The sequence below is a fragment of the Lytechinus variegatus genome, chromosome 19 (assembly GCF_018143015.1).
Source record: "Lytechinus variegatus isolate NC3 chromosome 19, Lvar_3.0, whole genome shotgun sequence".
Taxonomy (NCBI): Eukaryota; Metazoa; Echinodermata; class Echinoidea; order Temnopleuroida; family Toxopneustidae; genus Lytechinus; species Lytechinus variegatus.
In genome coordinates, this window is record NC_054758.1 from 7,018,789 (window position 1) to 7,040,314 (window position 21,526).

General features: G+C 34.7%; 1 protein-coding gene across 1 annotated transcript; it reads right to left on the reverse strand.

Moving 5' to 3' along the window:
- Nucleotides 1-2,732: 2,732 nt before the first annotated feature.
- LOC121406137 lies at nucleotides 2,733-6,727 on the reverse strand. Its single transcript, XM_041597155.1, has 2 exons — nucleotides 5,991-6,727; nucleotides 2,733-3,352 (listed from the first exon to the last, which is right to left on the reverse strand). Exons 1-2 carry the CDS (start codon nucleotides 6,246-6,248, stop codon nucleotides 2,741-2,743), a joined length of 870 nt encoding a protein of 289 aa, XP_041453089.1. The 5' UTR covers nucleotides 6,249-6,727; the 3' UTR covers nucleotides 2,733-2,740.
- Between the last annotated feature and the right edge of the window lie 14,799 nt (nucleotides 6,728-21,526).

Genomic DNA, 21,526 nt, shown 5'->3' on the forward strand with positions numbered 1-21,526 from the left:
TGTTGTGCATTTTTTTTGCAAATTTTTAATTTTTTACCTTTTTTACTTCTACTTATAATGATGTACAGCAGTAATGGCTCATTGTAATTTGATATCACTATTACTATTATTATCATGTCGTAATTATCATTTCTTCATTAGTTACATGGAAGTTATGTAATGGTGCTGAATGTGAAGAAGGTATAACCTGTATATGTTAATCTGATATTCTGTCTTTTTTTAATAAAATGGATATGAATTCCTATAATATTGTACTCTCTTCTGAAAAATCTAGCATAAAGACTGACATAGATCCCGTTCTCAGTATGCTTTCTTAAAGAAGTAACTGGGAATGAAACATTCGAAACAAGTGGGTTTTTGTGGAAAAATAAAAGAATACAAGGATCAAAGAAAGTTTGAGAAAAATCGGACAAATAATGATAAAATGATGAGCGTTTGAATATTGCGATCACTAATGCTATATGGAGTTTCTCCAGTTCGTCTATGATTTTTCGTCTCATGACCAGTTGCTCTAATACCCATTTTCTTGTTATTCATTTCGCCCAATGAGGACCAACCGGGCTATTAGACGAGATGATGGGTTGACAAAATTATGGCAATAAGACCATGTGGATAATGGACGAACTGCTGGTAGACCAAATGATAGTAGACGATCGAGTTGGTTATTGGACAAAATATCCGTTGGCTCTATACTTCACTTGTGCTAAAAACTATCATTTATTAGTATTAAAGGATCTATCCCGTTTGATCTTTCACGTTGTCATGGTAATGTGTTAGACCTCGAAATCCGAAACTAAGATTTCAAACATAACCAAGAATTTAGAAAACATCGGAAAAGGATCTTAAGGGCTAACAGGTAATGTAAACAAGAGTAGTCGGTTACTTAACAAATTGAGTTGCATAAAAGGTGATATTCCCATATTAACCGGAGAACACAAAGAGTCATTTTAATTGAATTTGCAGTTAACATGTTTACACAGTTTTAAGAACGTGGTAATGGGCCAGAACGGTATAAAAGGCTCTTGCATAATATCTGGATAGCTATCACCATTGTTCATCAATCTTTTCGGCAAGTATACGAATCATTGTTAGTCACAAAATGATAATGGCCATAAAGAAATTATATAACTTTTCTTGTTTCCGTCAGTTTTCAACTATATGCGTAAGCAGGTTATATTTTATAAGACTGACTGGGAGAAATCATCAACCGTCAACTGTACAATCTACGGATCTACATCAACACACACACACACACGGTTACACAAGACGCCGATTACATCTTTTTTTCAATGAAGGATTTTATTACATAACTGATGACATTTTTCTCTAAATCTAGTTAACCGTGGGTCATTACGAAATGCAATGCATTTAATTATGCATCGAAGAATTATAACGACAATCGAGCAGCTCTTCCATAATCATGATAATGTGCGAGTTAAATTTTGAGAAAAGCCAATTTCTACAAGATGTTTTTTGTGCATGTGGACAATAGAGTGACACGTAATCTGCTCCGAATCAAGAGCGGAGCAATTGACCAGTTCGTAGTTACTTCACGGACAATTTTGGTCAAATGACCTTTCATTTCTTTCATTATGATAGGCAGATTTCAAAGCAAGATATTACGTAAGCTTGCCTTACATAGCAGGATGAATAAATTTAATAGACCAAGTGACTAGAATAGCACACCAATGAACACTTTATGAAGGTATTTGGTGCATTCCTATTTTGAAAGGATATCATAGCATGTTGCACAATGTACTTGGCCAACTGTGAAATACCAGTCGTTCGTGGACGCATTGTTTTTTTGTGGATGTAAATGAAAACCACTATTCCAAAGAATATATGAATAATCAAGACATCAAACTTAGTGCTTATCTGATTAGATTTTAAACCACCATGTCACTTTAGTACAAATGACCTTCCTCTGATCATGCGTAGAATCTTTTGATCATGCGCAGAAAGGAACTACGAACTGGCTTATTGTCGACGGACAAAAATTCGTGGAACCGGGGAATCTACCTTAAGGAACCTTTTCATACCTCCTCTCTCCTACACAAAGAGAAAACGTTTTCATTCACCATAGACCATTCAGAAATGGAAATTATTGACTTTATATCATATTTTGAATTGAAATCTTTGAAAAAAAAATCATAACTCTCTTATTTTTTGATGCATTTCAAACTTTCACCAAACATTCTTTTGTATTGTTCTGTATTCATCGAAATTAATTTCTCGTCAGAATGAACTTCCCCTCTAATTGCTATCTACCGTTGCGTCAAAAAAAAAGTTAAACAAAGTGATCTATCCTAATAAGCCCAACTTTTTAGAATAATATAATCATAACACTGTTTTCATGATAGGAAATAAGAGTAAATGAATGAAAGGTAGGGCTCTCAGTTGGATATTTTAATGTCCCTTTAAGTCTAACCTACCAGATGGTAAGTATATTCATAACTTGAAAAAGTCTTGTCGTAGCTGGCTGCTCTTTGTTGATTTATGATCCCGAGCCTTGGCTCCCGCCATGTAATTACTGCGTTCGAATACCATCGCGGCGCCTAGCGTCTTTTGGCGAGGCGTCAATTCACATTTTACCACTCTTCATCCAGGTGTTAAATGGGTACCCAGCAACATGACTAGCAATACACTCTTAAAAAATATTGGGTAAAAATGCTCTACACAAATTTCGGAATATTATCATTATACTGACATTATACTGATGATTTACATCATCAAAATGTGATTATCCAAGAACATCGATTTTCTTGGGTCTACTCGTATATTTCTTACACTTAAATAATATTAATCTGAATTCTTCCAGGCGCCACCAATAAACGAGTGAGTTGGACACCACGCTGAAGGTGATAGCGATATTCGTCAGAGGCCACAGAAATTGATAGCCGATGAAAAGCTCCATCGCCAAATGTAAAAGTCGAAACATCATTCGAAATATCAAAGTTGTGACGTAGACAAGAACTATCGTAACAAAAACTTGTCGATTTTCCTGCTTTCTTTGTTTGGAGATATGCACACCAGGAGGGCCTTTCGAGATCGCCCGATAGAGAAAGAGATAAAATATTCCGATGGTGACGAGGATCGTCGTGTCCATGATAAGGAAGATCGACGCAATTCCAGTTTGGTTTAATGCAAGAAGGGCAGTGAAGGACAAGGGTACAATCCAGCTGAGGACGCAGGCTGCGACGGTCCGGGGCGTTGTGATGATGCCACGGGCGCCGAACGGGTCCACTCTTATGGTGATAAACTGTTGCAGGGCGACGAGAAGAATGTTTAAAAGGGAAGTCAAGTCGCTGCCTAACAGTGCTGTGTAGATGATAACATTTATTTGTCTTTTGTTCTGTGGGAGCAATCAATAGAGAGAAGGAAATTAAAACATTGGGCCGTTGGACACTCCAAACCTTATAAAGTTATATGCTCTACATCCTAGAAATTCCCGATTTGGCGGGATCAAAACTTAGTTCGTCAAAATGGATGGAATTATTGACGCAGCAGAGAAGACCCCGGTATATTTGCATGCCCTGGTTAACAATTTATCAAAAAGGCCTTCGCATATTTTTACTAACATGTTATTATTTTATATTTTTTTATTACGTTCTATTAGGGGCCGGGTGTTCAAAAGCATGTATATTTTATTTATTTATTTATTAGAATATATAAGATAGCCAAGACAGATAGCCAAGCGCGATTGGTCCATAACGCGTCACGTGATATGATTGAAATCAATGTATTTTCCCAGCCGGTCCACCTTCGATGAATATATTGACCAACCGGTCCATGAATATATTTTTCTACGTGTATGGCGCCCTCTTGTGGATTAGATGTTACCATGCATTATCGGCCTGCCTTGGGTCCTGCACCTGGACTGGGCTCAAACTAAGATTTAGATCTAGGGCTAGGCCTAGACAAAGTTGATTTGAATAGAAAAGGGTAATTCACTGCGTTAGACTAACTTAGATATCTATAGATCAAGATCTAACGTTAGATCTATACCAGTTCAATCAATCACTGTGAATATCATAAACATATGCTGCACGCATCGTTAGGCCTAACTTTATCTTCATCATTAGAGGCTATCTAATATAACAGATATTGACTGATGGGATGTCCCGGGGGGGGGGGCAGTTACATTGAGGAGTGGATACCATGCGCGACCAAAAAAACACGTAAAAAGGATGTCTTTTTCACGATAGGGCACGTAACGTACGTAACGTGATAAGGGTGTCAAAAACACAAAAATAATGAAAAAACGGGGTATCTATTTTGCGAAGAAAATTACGTGTTTAGGGTCAAATTTGCGGGGATGTAAAATAAAATTAAAATGTTTTGTAAAGGATGCCCTTTTTGCGCCAACACTTCGTGTTTAGAGTCTGATTTGCGCGAGGTGTAGAAGGTGGGGTCGTACTAAACCAAATAAGGTAAAGCCGACGACCGAAGGACCCGTAACAATAAAACATTCCTTTACTTGTTTAGGGGTTCATTTCAGGGAATATTTGCCAAGAGTATCGTTTTGTTTCCAATACTTGTTAAGGGTAGGTTTTCGCACGTCAATACTTGTTAAGGGGTGCATTTTCAGAATATGGAAATTACGTGTTTAGGGTGCTTTTCGAGACCCCATGGTCGCGCATGGTATCCACTCGTGAATGGAAGTGGCCCCCCGGGTGGGATGTGTAATAAAAATCATTCCCTGGACCACCTAAAGGATTAATATTTTCCCTCAGCGCTATTTCATTCGGGAAAATATAACCCCTCGGGGAAAATACAAATCCAGCGGTCCAAAGAATGTTTATATTACACTCCCCATTAGTCAATATCTGTATAATATTTATTCAGGTACAAAAGATCAGCATAAAACTATTTTTCATCAATGACCTATAAAGAACAACATAAATCATAATATCATACAAGAAAATAAGGTCAAAATCTAAGTCAAAGATAACAATGCTTGGTAACTTAAACAAATATTTTTTACATAAATGATATGAATCAAACTGAAATATTCAAGTTATCTAAAGGAAACAGTTACTAATTATAAAATTACCAAGTGTATAATTTATTCACTAATAAAAAAACACTGAAATGATAGCAATGAAAAAAACATGGCATTATAGAAAATCGAGTGAAACAACGACAATCAGTTATAAATGTATGTCTAAAATTACAAAATATCAAAGGGTTAATCAATTTATAGGAATCCCATTCTCATTCCACATTTTGAGGGCTTTGCAGCAGCCACCAAAAACATTAAACAAAGGAAGGCATGCAATCTGCGTACAATTGATTTTTTTTGTTTCATTATATTTCTTTATCAACATTTTAGAATTTAGCGTGTTGAATTTTATTGACAATATTTACCGCTGAGATTGGTGCCACATTTTCATTCTCTCAATTGAAATAGGAATATGTTACCTCTAACACTCATGCGATCACCATAAGTCACTTCATTTAAAGAAAGGAATCTTGAAACATATATATGTTTTCCAAACTAGATTTCTAGGATTTTAAGAATTCATTTTATGTGTTAACAATTTCCTTTCCTACTTGTAAGTGCAGTGCATAATGAAAACAGTAATAATAATAGTAATAATAATGACAATTACATTGATATTTGTAGTACTATCTTTTCTATCTTGCAGTACTCTTTCCTATCTTGTATTATGTTATAATTATTGTATATCCTGCCTCGGCAGTAACAAGCCAGTACCTGGGCTACTTTTACTTTCTTTGTTAATTGTGTTTGTAAACTCCTATGTAATCGTTCTATTTTATATTATGTCATCTGATCCTTTATGAATATTGAAATAAAGTGATACAAAATCAAAATTACTATCACTTCCAAAATAGTAATAGTTATAATAATAATATAAAAAACAATAACAAAATGGTGAAAATAATATTATTATTATTATATTATCATCTTCATCAATCTATTATGAGAAAAGTTTTCCTATATCATTAAAAAAAAGATAATCACTTACGCTCGGAGGGATATATCTTAAAGCGATAGAGATGAAATCGCACAAGACGATATTGAAAGGAATGATGCTACTCTGTTTCCGAAGGTTCTTGTGGAGGATAATGCGTAGCATGGTGCATAAACTGAGGACTCCTGAAGCCGCGCTCATGACTCGAAAAATCATATTTAAAGCTCTGAACAAATTATCCTCGTCAAAAAGTTCCCCGTCAATAGAAAACGAAGAAACGTTTATGGCGTTTGATGTCGTGTTGATCGACATGATTGGAGTCAAGTGTATCAAAATTAACTACAAATTTGTTAGGTTGATGTTCGTCTTCAAATGATATCAGGCAGCAGGTCAATTCAAAGTTCGAAAAGCAATCTATGCAAGTCAAGATATTAAAAATGGGAATGAAGCACACCGTAGTTATATCACTTAAAGTGAAGTCAACATTGAACGCTGAATGAGGGTATGGATATGAGTGATGTAGTAGTAGTTCACCTCTACGAATTCAATGCCTCCGGGACGCCCTCTTGTGAGTGTGGTACAAGTACTGGCGAAAACGAGAAACAACCTTTGGGACGTCCCGATGAACTTTGAAGACTTCTTTAGAGTTTAGCAATGGTCCGGGCTTTTTATTGGCGGTAATTTCACGGGAGAGCTTAGTCCAGTGCCCATAGGTCAGAAAGCCGAATCATTCAAAAAATTGATTGCCAAGGAATTCGGGTAGGCAATAGGCGGACTGAACGTGTCTTCTCATTGTTTATGCTTCCTATTCACTCCGAAATTCCATTTTCCGGTTTCTAATTAGATGAAGATGGGAGTACATAAATGTCATTAATAAAATCATGAATACATGGAACGTTACGAATATACGTATAATTGATTTTTGGTTACGTACTAGCAAGACTTTAAAATCGATAGATTATATTAACTGTTGATGAATAAACATTGTTAGCCTAAGTGACTGCAAACAATGCATTATCTACCCTTATTGCGTTATATTTGCAGGCTTCTGTTTTAAGGTATAATTACATCTTCTAATTGATATTTCGTAATAACTGGAATTGATATTTCGTAATAACTGGAATCGATATTTCGTAATAACTTAATTGATATTTTGTAATAACTGTCTTCTCATGCAGTTACTGCAAAACAAATATCGACGGAATGCTTGCAAATTTGGGAGATTGCTAACGAAATGCCTAAGGGGAAAGGCCTACACCGCGCGAAATATAGACCCAAGATAGAAAAAGAGGTGGAAGTGGAACTTTCATCAAAGGAAATGTTTTCATAGTTACGTTATCATGAAATTCACAACTAACCCCCAACAAAGCTTGGCTTTTACCAATATGAGAAAAATTGACCAGGGCTCCGTAACACAAAGATTAGCGATCAATCGCTAAATGAACTGACCAATCAAGGTCAATGTTCCATGCGCATTTGTCGCAAAATACTGTCTAGAAACCAATCAGAAGTGTTCTTTCATATTTTCGATTCATCGCAAACCTTTGTGTTACGGAGCCCAGGTGTAGCATTTAGTTTCCTCTGACGTTTTGCTTGTGTACACATTGTCTGAAAAGATTCTACACCAAATCCGAGGGACGTTACTTACACAGCAAAAACTGTGGTGTTAACCGGTGTACATGGAGGGCCACACCAGTTATTTTACACCGTTGTTAAATATTGATGGTGTTAGTTTTACACCTATAGGTGTTATTACAACAACTTTGGTTATTACATTTACACTCTTTGGTGTTATGTTCAATATCTAGGGTGTAATTTTAACACCTCAGGGTGTGGTCCTCTATTAACACCAATTGGTGTCAGTTCTAACACAACAGTTTTTACAGTGTATGACTATATGTGCCGCGGTCTGGACCCCCATTTTCAATCTAAATTTCTGTTCCAGCGCATCACCAATAAAATAAAAGAAGAAAATCCCATTTTTCCCCGTTGCAAATATCCTCTTCTTTTTTTCATTCATTGTTCTCTTATACTTGGCGCAACACTCTGGCAAATTCACATTCGGACTTTTTTTCATTTCGTAGGGGGAAACTCTCTACAACTCACCAATTCCTTTGAAAATACAAATAAAATCACAATGGACAGCTTTTGTCGAAATTTGGTGGACTGAGACAGTATCGGAATCTCTTGACTCTGGACAACAACATAATTGCAATTGTTCTTCCGTGGCATCTTCGGATGATCTGCTATCCCAGTCCACCAACTTCAGACAAAAGCCTCTGTGCTCTCCATTGAGATTTTAATTGCTTTTCAAAGGAATCGATGCGTTTCTAGGATAAAATTCCAATTGAGCACTCATTAAATTTTCATTTGGTTTCATTTGGATTCAATTAGTATCAATAGGTTTTAATAGGTCTTATGGGTCCAATCGAGGTCCTATGTTGGGTGATTCCATACGTGTCGTACGGGACATTTAGAGAACATTTGACAGTTTTGACAAGAAAAAACAAAAAATATTCCAGTAACTACAGTGCGTATCAAAAAAAAACGGGACAGATTTGAAAAGTCTATAAAATTTTAGTTTCAAATTATTATTTCTATATTTTGGTGTTAATAGGTGCTCTAAGGTCTGGTCTTTCAAATGCTATTAAAAAAATTAGTTTCGTTCATGCTTGAGCGAACAGGGGACGTTTTTGTTGGGGGTTCAAAAAGAGGCTTGCGCCAGAATTGCAGAATATGAGTAATATGATGATCGGACTTCTTGCTTATTAGCAGACTTCCTCTTAACCTTTTCATTATCTTTGCCATAATTTTCAAATCATGCGGTCAAAATTCATTTTCAGATCTATTTATTTGCTTGAATTATTCTGTTATTTCTTTTTAATATGCTCTCTGTTAGCTTTGAATATTCCTTCTTCAAGCTAAATTTTTTTTTCAACCGAATTATGGGAGAGCATGGATTTTTTTATTCAAATCCTTTCATTATGTGCTACAAAGATTATGGTGCCTTTTGAACAAAGCCACACAGATGGGTGGGCGCTCGGGTTGCCCCCCCCCCTCCCCCCAATTAAAAAATCATGACCAAAAAAAGTGGACAGGAAATAAAAGGACAGATAGAAAGTAAAATATGATATTATTTTCTGAATATTATGTCAAAATCTATCACAAAATTTGATATTGTAATTAAAAAAGTGGGAATATTTGCGTGCTCACTTCGCTCGCTCACAACTTTTTAATACATTTTACCCGATCTGCCATATCTAGCTCCTTCAAAATTGACTCAATACACCATTGTCATTGAAAGACATAAATCCCTTCCTGTGTTTCCTGTCAAGCAATTAAACTTGGTCAAGGAATTAATGACCCATTGAAAAATAGATTCATGTCTTTTAAAGGTACATAACATTATTTGTTTCACATAATAAAACGATTTTAATAATCACAAGTTTTCCCAATTAATCATTCAAATCTTCTTGCTTGGGTTGACAAAAAAATCTTCTTTTCTCAGTTACTTATGAAGGAAAATTAAAAGGTAAGAGAAGATTAAATGAAAAAACGAAATAATTCAATTAAATAAATAACTTTGTAAATGAAATTTGAGGCACAGATAATGAAAAGGTCAAGAGGAAGTCTCCTGATTAGCAAGAAGTCTGATCATGGAATTACACATATTCTGCAATTCTGGCGCAAGCCTCTTTTTGAACCCCCAACAAAAATGTCCCGTGTTCGCTCAAGCATGAATAAAATTTATTTTTTTAAATTGCATTTCAAAGATAAGACCTTAGAGCATCTATTAACACCAAAATATAGACATCATTATTTGAAACAAAAATTTTATAGACTTTTCAAATCTGTCCCGTTTTTTTTGATACGCACTGTATAGGTGATCATCAAGTACTACCAGAGTGTTAGAAAAACCAAGACTTAACATGACTTGAATTCACATCCTGTATAATACAGATTTAAAATAGTAATGTGTCGTACGGACGCAGAAAAGGTGTTGTTTTTTTTTTAGAAACCTCAAGTTTGTACTCAAAAGTCTGTGAGTTGGGCAGATAAATTTCATAGAAACTGAACTCAAATTGACACTCAATTACCCAAGAACAAACACATTTATAAAAGAAAGCAAAATAAACATTCATGAATAAATAAAGCAAATTATAATTTTCGAGAACATTGTGGCGTACGGGACATCCAAAATGTGTCGTACGGGACATCTCTAAATTGAAGCCAAACTTTCTTACTTTATGTCACTTTGACTTCTTCAATCACATTATTTGGCTGATGATAATGATAATCCTATCAAACTAAGACATTCATTAGGTTAGAAACCGCTATTAGCTGAATATTTCTGTCAATATATCATAAACAAAATAATGTGTCGTACGGGACAATTGTGTGTCGTACAGGCACTTGCGTGTTGTACTGGGCAGCCTGAATAAAAAAATGAACTTTTTATCAATCAGAAGGAGCATTGCCCCTAAATTCTTCCTTTTTTATGAAAAATCTTTTAATAAGTAGTCATTCAGGACAATATAATTAAGTAACCTCAATATATACAATTGGGAGCAATATGTTATAATTTTTTTCATGATGGGAAATGTACAAGTGTTCACAGCATTTTTACGAGCTGAAAAACTTGAGGTTTTGTGTGAAGTTATATTTTAGGGAATTAATTGATGATTTCCAAACACTATTTAAACAATGAATGAATGAAACTTTGTGTAAATTATGGGGCTTAAATGTTATAATTTTTTATATAAAATGTATATCTACATGATATATGTCACAACTGTCACTTTTTTGTGTGTTTTTTTGCCACAATTTTTTTTTCTAAAGAAATGCGGTTCTACTTTTTCAAACCCATCTGCATTTCATGAAACCATATGGTTTGTCTTATTTTCCAGATTTTTTTTTACAACTTGACAAAATAAGGCGTTTCAATACTAAATATATACAACATAGTGATCATCAAGGGAAGTCCAAATAGATGATCATGATGATTAATATGTATTTTTTTGTATAATTCCACATTAGCATGCAAGAGGAAGTCATCTTCCAGGCTAGGTTGAAATAATTATAAAGGTTTTCTTTTCATGCTCAATGAAAAGAAATTAACCTGCTCTGATCAGTGAAAATCACCAGTTTAGCTGGAGGGATTCACAAAAGAATATAAGCCTACATGAAATCAATTGAAATGTTTGGAATCACCTATTTCATGTTCTATGGAGGTAAACAAAGTACTTTTTCAGTTTACTTTATGTTAATTAAATGAATTTAAATATGCCCATTATTTATGGTTTCTGAATCCAAATCCTGCAATTAAATGCATTATTATATTGTGTGTCGTACGGGACATGTCCCGTACGACACAGCGTGTGTCGTACGGGACAACTTTTGATAGGACAATAATTGAAAAATGAAGGGCAGTAATTAGATCCTTATGGGATAAATCGATCACCCATGGGTCAAACAAAGAGAAACTGATTTTATGAAATTGCATCATCAAAAATAAAATTGTAGGAAAAACTTTTGCATTGTCATGTGTCGTACGGGACATTGCCAAAAATAGGTTCGGAAAAATCAGGGCTGCCCCTATCATGGATCATGGAAATGTTGTAGATATTATTTGGAACCATCAATGATATATTATTCTATTGACCTGCAATATTTTCAATCTTCTCTTGCTTTGCAAATAATTGTTTCAGGCGGTGTTTGTACTTGACTATTCAATGAGCAAAATTATTGAAAATTTAAAATTCCATTGTTCCCCCCAATTAAAACTATATCTGTCTTCACTTTTGGTTAAAACTCATAATTTTCATAAAATTTAGGTATCATAGTAAAATATTACACTATTTATGACTTATTGAAAGCATGTTGAAATTTGTGATAATTTTTTAAGTTCTAGTGTGGAATCGCCCTGTTGCTCCCTCTATACTATTGACAATGATTGATATGTTTCGTTCGATTTTATAACCCATGAAGAAGGCCCAAGGCCGAAAGCTCGGATGAAATTGTGGTATCAGCTACGTCCAATCGTCTTGTCAATTGTTTTCGCCTCAGAATTTGGTGCAAGACACAGTAGGGGAAGGCGGGGTAAGTTGAGCATAGGGGCAAGTTGAGCCACCACCCCCAGGCTAATAATGAATGAGTCAGACATTGTGGTGGTGTCATGTATTGATGACCCATTGCATAACCCTTAACCCAACCACTTTATTTCCAACTTTGAACAAAAAGTACTTTTTTAGAGGGAAAAATACAAATTTCAGCCAAAAAAGTAAAAAAGGGTGTGAAATAGATAAGTGCTTTTGACCAACACACATCTTTGAATATATTATAGAAATACGAACAATATTGTTAGTCCAGGCATGGATTCTCATTCTTGTCATAGTTTTTTACATGATGAATGCATAAGAAATGTGTGGATGTGAAAATATCGCAATAAGTTCGGACTGGGGTAATTTAAGCCAAATCAACATGGGGCAAGTTGAGCCATGTTAATTCTTATGGTGATGTATAATAAAAAAAATTAAAAAATGTAAAAAGCCATTGATATGCAGGCAGAAAGGAGCAAATTCACATGACAGTTCTTTTGCTTTTAGAAGATGTTAGTATTTATTGAGAATTAGCAAGTGAAAATACTTTAAATGAAAAATTGACATCCTGGTTCTTCCCGCATACATTTTGTACAACTTACCCCAGATGGTGGCACAACTTACCCCATATATGGGGCAAGTTGAGCCATTTGACATTGTTTTTTTTTTCAAAGGTCACGATGACTTTCAGTGTGGGGGTAGAAAGTTATATATAGGTGAAAAACATTTCCCAATAATCAAATTTAAAGGCAAGGTACTCATTTCTACAATATTACTAGTCATATTAATTCTAACATGCAAAATGCAAAAAGTGTCACAACTTACCCCGCCTTCCCCTAGTCATGTTAAGGAGTAGATGCCTGATTACACACACACACACACACACACACACACACACACATATATATATATATAGGCCTATATTGTAAAACAATGGATGAAGAGAGCAATGGTAGGCGTATAGCTTAAATCAAGGATCTCCCCAGAGCTATCTACCCTTTGGAAAAATGTCTCTGCAGGGAATCGAACCTGGGCCCCCAGCTTTGAACGCCGGTGACGGTGTCTTAACCACTAGACCACAGAGACGGATTAGTGGCTCGGGTGAACGCGATCCGATTGACCGTCAGATAGACAGATTTTCGACACTATACCAATTATAATTCCTCACCTTCACCCGACAGGGAAATTATAAACCCAATATGTACATATTTATATTTTTATAACAAATTGATTTATGTATGAATTTATGTTTACTAAAAATGTAATGACATGGAAGAAAATAAATGTTTTTTTTTTATTTGAATAATTGGTATAATGTCGAAAATCTGTCTATCTGACGGTCAATCGGATTGGGGTCAGTGGTTAAGGCACCGGCGTTCAAAGCTGAGGGCCCGGGTTCGATTCCCGGCAGAGACATTTTTTCGGCATCACCAATTTTGTCAAAGGGTAGATAGCTCAGGGGAACCTTCACTTAAGCTACGCCCACCATTGTTGTCTTCATCCATTTCTTTACAATATTCAAAAAGAGTTGTCAAAGCTGTTGTACATGTATAACACACACACACATATATATATATACCGAGATTTATCGATGATTTATCATATCTTAATCATTAATAAAATAGGCAAATGACCTACCATTGTAAAGCTTAGAATCTCCTCTTTCATCTAATATTACGTAGATTATTCCACATTCACACATGTGTGAGCAAAAACAATTCGAAGGATGCCAAAAACTCATTTGGCGGGGGGTATCTGAATTTCAAAAAGAAAATCACATGACTAAAAAGTTCAATATCTGCTCTTTTCTTTGGTACCTTGATCACAGAAAATGGTCAAGAAGTAAGAAAGTTATGATCCCTCGAAACAATGCTTGTATTTCCATAATTTCATCAAATAAACGTGTTTTCACCGGTTTCCCACAGAAGCTATCGCACGGTAACAAAAGACTTAATGCATGGCTGATCGTCAACAAAACGGAGTGTCGAGTGAGTTTGAACGCTAGCCTGTAAAACCTCTTCATTTTATGAAATTATTGAAATTCAAGCCTTATTTCAATCAACCAGAACTTTGTTATTTCTTGGCCATTTTCTGTAATTGAGGTATCATATTAAAGAGCAGATATTGAACTTTTTAGAAATGTGGTTTTCTTTTTAAACCCCAGATACGGCCCGCCAAGTGACTTTTTGGTATCCCCTTTTCAAATTGTTTTTGCTCACTCATGCGTGAATGAGAAATAATCTAAGCAATATCAGATGAAAGAGGAGATTCTTAGCTTTAAGATGGTAGGTCATTTGTCTATTTTATTTGTGATTAAGTTATGATAAATCATCGATAAATCTCGGTTTCGTTTTTTTCTGGGACGCACTGTATATATATACAATAATAAAACATTTAAATGAAACATATTCACTACGAAATTGTGGAGCGAATTGACGGAGGCCTAAGGTCCGTACCACGATTATTCCCCAAAGTAAATAAAACCACATAAAATATTTATTGAATATTCACCAAATATAGCATGTTTAAATGCAAAACAAAAACACATATATGACATTCGGAAATATAAATTTGCAGCAACATTAACAATAAAAACTTTAGACCCGTACCTCAATTCTTCGCTTTCTACATTTCCCACACTTAAGTAATATGGACCTAAACTCTGCGAGGCGCCACCAATAAACAACGGAATTTGAGAGGGCGCAAAGAGCGTAAATAATATTTACCATTTGGCTCGAGTGTCCTAACTTACGATTCTCCCCGACGACATATCCTATTCTGTAAACAATTCGAGACACCAAGGTCGTCGCATAAACAAGTGTCAATGTGATGAAGATTTGTCTATTTTCCTGCTTTCTCTGTTCTGAGATGGCCACACCCGGAGGTCCTCCCGCCACAGCCCGATAGAGAAAAAGATAAAACATGCCTGTGAGAAAGAGAAGCCCGATGTCAATGCCCCCAAAATAATATGAATAGTATTTCTCGTTGGATACATAGAGGCCAGTAAGGATGGGTGCAGGTATTAGCCAACTAACGATGCAAGCAGCAATTGAGCGTGGCGTTGTGATGATGCGACGTGCGCCGAAAGGATCGATCCGAATGGTTATGAACTGATGTACAGCGGCGAGGAAAATGCTCAACAGGGACGTCACGTCGCTTCCAAAAACTGCCATGTAGGCGATGATTCCAATTACTCCTTTCTGGAAAAAAAAACAAGCAGTAGGAAGAACTTTAGGCCTCTGTCCACTCATAAAACTTCGTAATTTATTGTCCATTCTGTCGAAAGACACAGTTGTAGACTTGTAGTAGGCTTATCTCCGGGGGGGGGGGGTCAGTTAATTACTGTACACATGCGTGACTCCGGGATAAAGCTCGGGGAACGACATATTCTAAAACACGTTTGGCTATAGTCTTTATAAAAAAAAAGCAGTGGAAAAAAACATACCCTCAATCATGTCAATACGATTGACCAATGACCAGTATTTCAAAACCACCCTTTGAAAAAAAAATCGGTGTTTTTTTATACTTTAACTCTTTAAATGCCATTGGCAGCTGTGCGTGTCCTTAGCCCTCTCATGCCATTGGCACTTATACGTGCCCAATAACTTTTTTTTTGTTTAACCAATTTTACACCCAGAAAATCAACACCATATTGTTTGTTTTTATGTTGTTATACTGGCTATTAATTCACAATTCGATTCCTCATATAAGAAATAGTGGTTTACATAGACATTTTTTGAGTAAACTCGTATTTGTGCATCATTATTTTGAAGAGTTGATTTGACGATTTGACGAGTGCATGCGCGGCCCGCGTCCAAAACTGGACGAACACCTCCTTTAAACGAGTTTTTTTTGGCCATGCATGTGTACAGCAATATACTTTGATCCCGGGGCGTATCTACGTGTAGTTCAGAATTACCAATCTCAAAGTGTCAGACTGATATGGATATATCAGTCTGATACAATAAACAAATTAAAATTATTCTTTGATTCTGTTTTGAATCTGACCTCTGAGTCACTTCGTGATGTCGATGGCCAATTAAATTTATATAAATGTATTTGTTCGATAGGATCGAAACCTTTTGTTTTGTATCTTTATTATTACAAAGCCACTGATACTTCGTGTTTAAAAGGTTCCTTCGCATACAAATCATGGCTGAGATACTCATAGATTAGACTGTTCATTACATTTCGATTATGAATAATCATTATCAGATTCCGGTTGCAGGATTTCGATTCTCCAATCATCACCTCCATCATCATTTTCATCATCATCATCATCACAAACAGCAACATTGATTTCACATTCATCCTTTATTATTTTTTTTAAACTTCATCCTGTCTTTATCTCATCACCATTACTACCAACATCTTGCTGTTACGACATGGAAAATTTACACACAAAGTACATATCATACCCATAATCTTAAGTGTTTGGTAATATTAAATATTCCTCGTGAGTAATTTCATGTTTTTTTTTTCTTTTTTCAATACAAACAATATATCATCTGATAATAACCATAACTCAACTGAAGATTTTATTTCCAGATTTAGAGACATGGAACATAAATTCAGTTTGCTTCATATTAATGCTCGAAGTTTTAACACAAATTTTGAGTCATTGGAATTATTACTTTTCACTTTAAATAATTTCAAATTTTCCATTATTGGAGTCACGAAAACATGGCTTCACAACACTTCACTTAATATATTTAGTTTGCAAAACTATAATCTCATTAGGCGTTACCGTGAAGAATAAAGAGGAGGAGGTGTAGCATTTTACATCAGTGAACATTTACAATACAAAGTAAGGAAAGAAATATCATTAAAACAGAGTGAAATCATGAAGCCGAAAGGCAAAAATGTAATTATTGGATTGATTTATAGACCCACTCATGCTACAGTAGATTTATTTTGTGAAGACCTTGAAACATGCCTTCATACTATTAGAAAAGAAGAGAAACAAATAATTAATGGGTGATTTTAACCTCAACCTGTTATCCCAAAACAATGAAGACGATTTATTCCTACACACAGTGCATTCATTTGGCTATTATCCCCATAAACCGACCAGAATTGATAGCCATTCATCAACACTTATCAACAACATTTTTTCTAATATATTAAACAGAGTTTTTACGAGCGGATTGTTAATATCTGATATATCGGATCATTTACCGGTTTTTACATTTTGTGATGATGATATTCCAAAAGAAAATATACTCAAATCGGCAATATATAGAAAAGAATTCTCTAATAACATTGAATCGTTCAAAAGTGATCTTGCAGTGGATGCATTTCATGAGTCTAATTCAAACTTTGCATACACAAATTTTAACAATAAATTGCAGACATATTACGATAAAAATTTTCCTCTGATATCACAGGTCAAAAGAAAGAAGGCAAAAATGCCATGGATTTTTAAAGCAATTTTAAGATCCATACATACCCGAGATAAACTTTACAAGGCATTTTTAAAGAACCCTTCTATTAAAAAAATGAATATAAAACTTTTCTGAGAAGCTTTACAAAGTTAAATCAAACATGGAAGCCACATGGGAGTTATAAATGATTTGATTAGCAAGAAACCAAAAATATTACCCAAAGATAATTTCACAGTTCATGATGTTGCGATAAATTCAGATGTAGCTGATACCTTTAATTCTTTTTTGTTAACTTAACTTAGGACCCTCATTGGCAAACAAACTTGACAAACCTGATGAAAATTTTGAAAAATTTCTCCCCACACCCATTATCTTTTTCTTTATTCTTTAACCCAACAAATATTCAGGAATCAATTGAAATAACAAAAAATCTAAATTCAAGCAAATCACAGGCGAATGATAGAATTAGTACTTCGCTTCTTAAGCAGATAATACACTATATTGCCTCTCCTTTGTGTCATATTTTAATCTGTCGATTAGCACCGGAATATGTCCTGATTCCCTAAAAATTGCGAAGGTAAATCCTGTTTTTAAAAAATACAATCCGCATGAAATAACAAATTACAGGCCTATTTCTATTCTTCCCAGCATTTCCAAAATATTAGAGAAGATTATTTACGACAGACTTCATAAGTTTCTAGATACTTTTCATTTTCTAAATTCAAACCAATACGGATTCAGGAAAGGACATTCGACTGATCAGGCTTTAATAAAAATACGACAAAATTACAAATGCAATGGCAAAAATCAGAACATATAATAGGAGTATTCATGGACTTAAGCAAAGCCTTTGACACTCTTGACTACCAGATATTACTTTAAAAACTTGAAAATATGGAACTCGCGGAATTACACTATCGTGGTTTAAGCGTTATTTGTCCAATAGAAAACAATATGTAATTCACAATAATATTCCTTCTGATTTTCAGTTAATACAATGAGGAGTTCCACAAGGATCAATCCTAGACCCCTTGCTTTTTAAATATATCAATGATTTGACTACTGTAACACCTTTGTTATCATATGTATTATTTGCAGATGACACCAACATTTTTGTTCACATAATAGCTTAGAAACTTTAGTAGATATAATTAACAGTTTAATTGTCAAAACTATCTTTGTGGTTTAAGTGTAAAAAGCTTTCACTCAATATAGATAATACAAACTTTATATATTTCAAGTATACGCACTCACATAGTAACGAATATCCTTTCAATATAAACATAGATAATATTCCTCTCAAAAGGAAAAGTTTTTTAGGTGTCACAATAGATGAAAATTTAAATTGGAATGAACATGTACGTTGTATAACTACTAGTATTTCTAGAAACGTAGGTATACTTTACAAAATGAAAAACCTAATTCAACATACAACTCTTATCATATACAATTCATTTATATTACCTTATACTTCGCATTGCAACATAGTTTGGGCAACTAAAATTTATACAATATACTTATTACAGAAAAAAAATTCGAATCTGTACTGATTCCCATTTATCACACAAAACTCCGTTATTCCGTTAACTAAAGACTTTATATTTGATATAAATTAACTTCAGTCTTCTACTTATGTTTAAGTACGTAGATTACATGCTCCCACCTTCATTCAACAATTTTTATAACTCTGAATACATCTATTCATCCATACCCTACCCGTAACTCTTCTAATTTCCATTTAATCAACCCCAAATTGCTTATTGCGCAGAGATCCATAAGACACCATGGTCCAGATTTGTGGAACTCTCTACCAGAGTCTGTAAAACAATCTTCGTCTCTTCACTCATTTAAGACAAACGTTAAATCTATGTTATATTTGAAGTTAAATTTCTGTGTCGTTGTATCCTTTTTTATCGTGAATTCATTCCTCCTTCGATTTAGTCATTACCAATATCTCAATCATGACCACCATCATCTCCATGACCTTCATCATCATCATATCACCGTCACCCTCACCTCATCTTCATCTTCATACTAAAAATATTGCATGAATTGATGTTTCGTATTTAAAAATATATGCCCATTCTGCTTTATAAATGTATCAATTAATTTAATTAGTTTTAGTTTGGGATTGTTCATCAAGCAATCTGCCTATGATGACAATCCTTTTCCTGCAAATTGGCAAATTGTGAATATTATATAATAATTTGGTAGTTAATCATTTTTGTCTGGAATTATTTTTTAGTACACTTTATTTATGATTCATGCCAAAAATGCTAACATATTATGTTTATTATGTTATGGAAAATGTATTATACGAATGTTCCATGGATGCAGAAGAAAACAATGAATCAAATCAAATCAAAATATCAAATTAGGACATTGTCATGATTTGTTTTTTTTTTAATTTCTCTTCCTCATGACTATTTGTAACCTATTGTTTCTGATTTTTTCAAAGATTTTTAAAATTCTTTTATAGACAATTAGGTATTTGGGCATGTGCAATAACTGAAAAGGCTATGAATCTCATTTAAGTGACATTAATCTTCCGAAAACCTTGCACGGTGGATTGCATAAAGATATTAAAACATTTATGCCCGTATTCTGATAGCAAGTTTAACTTAAACTCAGGTTTAAAGTTGTGGTTTAAGTATGGATAGCCAATTGTTACATAAATCACTAACAGTTGAGATATCATACTTCAGCTCACTTGGCTCTCAAATCATTCATAATTGTCTAGGAAGTATAAATAGATGATTGTCTTCACCATCGATGAATCAGGAAAGAGCACAGTAAACACAAGAAACGTTCAACTTGTTAAAAAATTTGGTACTTTTGGCTTCCCATACTTAAAATGCTTAAACTACAACTTTAAACCTGAGTTTAAGTTAAACCTGACTTCAGAATACGGACCTTAATGTTTATCTTCCTGTTGTGATCAATGTTCATGAGTGCACATCCATGTTGTCCACATCAATCCTGTAAAGGACAAGTCCACTTCAACAAAAAAAGTCTATTTTAATAAAAAGAGAAAAATCCAACAAGCATAAAACTTAAAAGTTCATCAAAAACTGCATGTGAAATAAGAAAGTTATGACATTTAAAGTTTTGCTTAATTTCACAAACGGTTGCACATCGTGGTCAATATGCAAATGAGGAGACTGATGACATCATCCACTCACTATTTCTTTTGTATTTTATTACATGAAATATGAAATATTCTACTTTCTCCTCATTGTCAAGTAAACTACAATAATTTCTCCCTGAATATATGGAATTAGCACTGTTTAATACTATATGGTTCAGTCAAGTTGGTCCATATTTGTCAAATTTGTAAAAAATGAAATATTGTATAATTCAAACAATAAAAAAAAACAAAAGAAATAGTGAGTGAGGGACATCATCGACTGTCTCATTTACATGCCACTGGGTTGTGCACGTCACTGTGGCTTTTTTTCAATAAGCGAAACTTTAAAGTGTCATAACTTTCTTATTTGACATCCGATTTTGATAAAATTTTCATCATTGTGCTCGTTTGATTTTTCTCTATTCATTCAAATCAAAATTTTCCTGTGGTGGACCTGACCTTTAAAGTTGATCTGGAGAGCATTTCATGAAAGGACATGTCAGACGTTTTATCCGACAATTCACATTTTATCCGACAGTTACTATAGTTACAGTGCTTCTCAGCCAATCAGAATCAAGGAAAGATGTCAGATCTGACAACTTGTCGGACAAAAATGTTGATGAAACGCCCCCTGGACTCCGCATGCCAACGAAACATCTTTTCAATGACATATCATCGTTGACCGCCAATAGCTAGCTGCTCTTCAACAACTAGCTTCCTACGTTGTGCCATCGCCATCTGTTCATCCACTATTCAACCATGGAGATACCAAGGGTCCAACCTAATCATGCTTATAGTTTCAAGTAATATTGCCAACATGGTAGGCCCATTATTGCTGGTTGTCCATGGACAACCTATGGACATATAGGTCCATAGGTTGTCCAACAACTCTCCAACTGGGCGTTGTGGCGTGTGCCTGTAATCCTAGCTGTGGGGAAGTTACAAATTGATGCAGAGGTTCGAGCCCTGGGGACCGTTTCA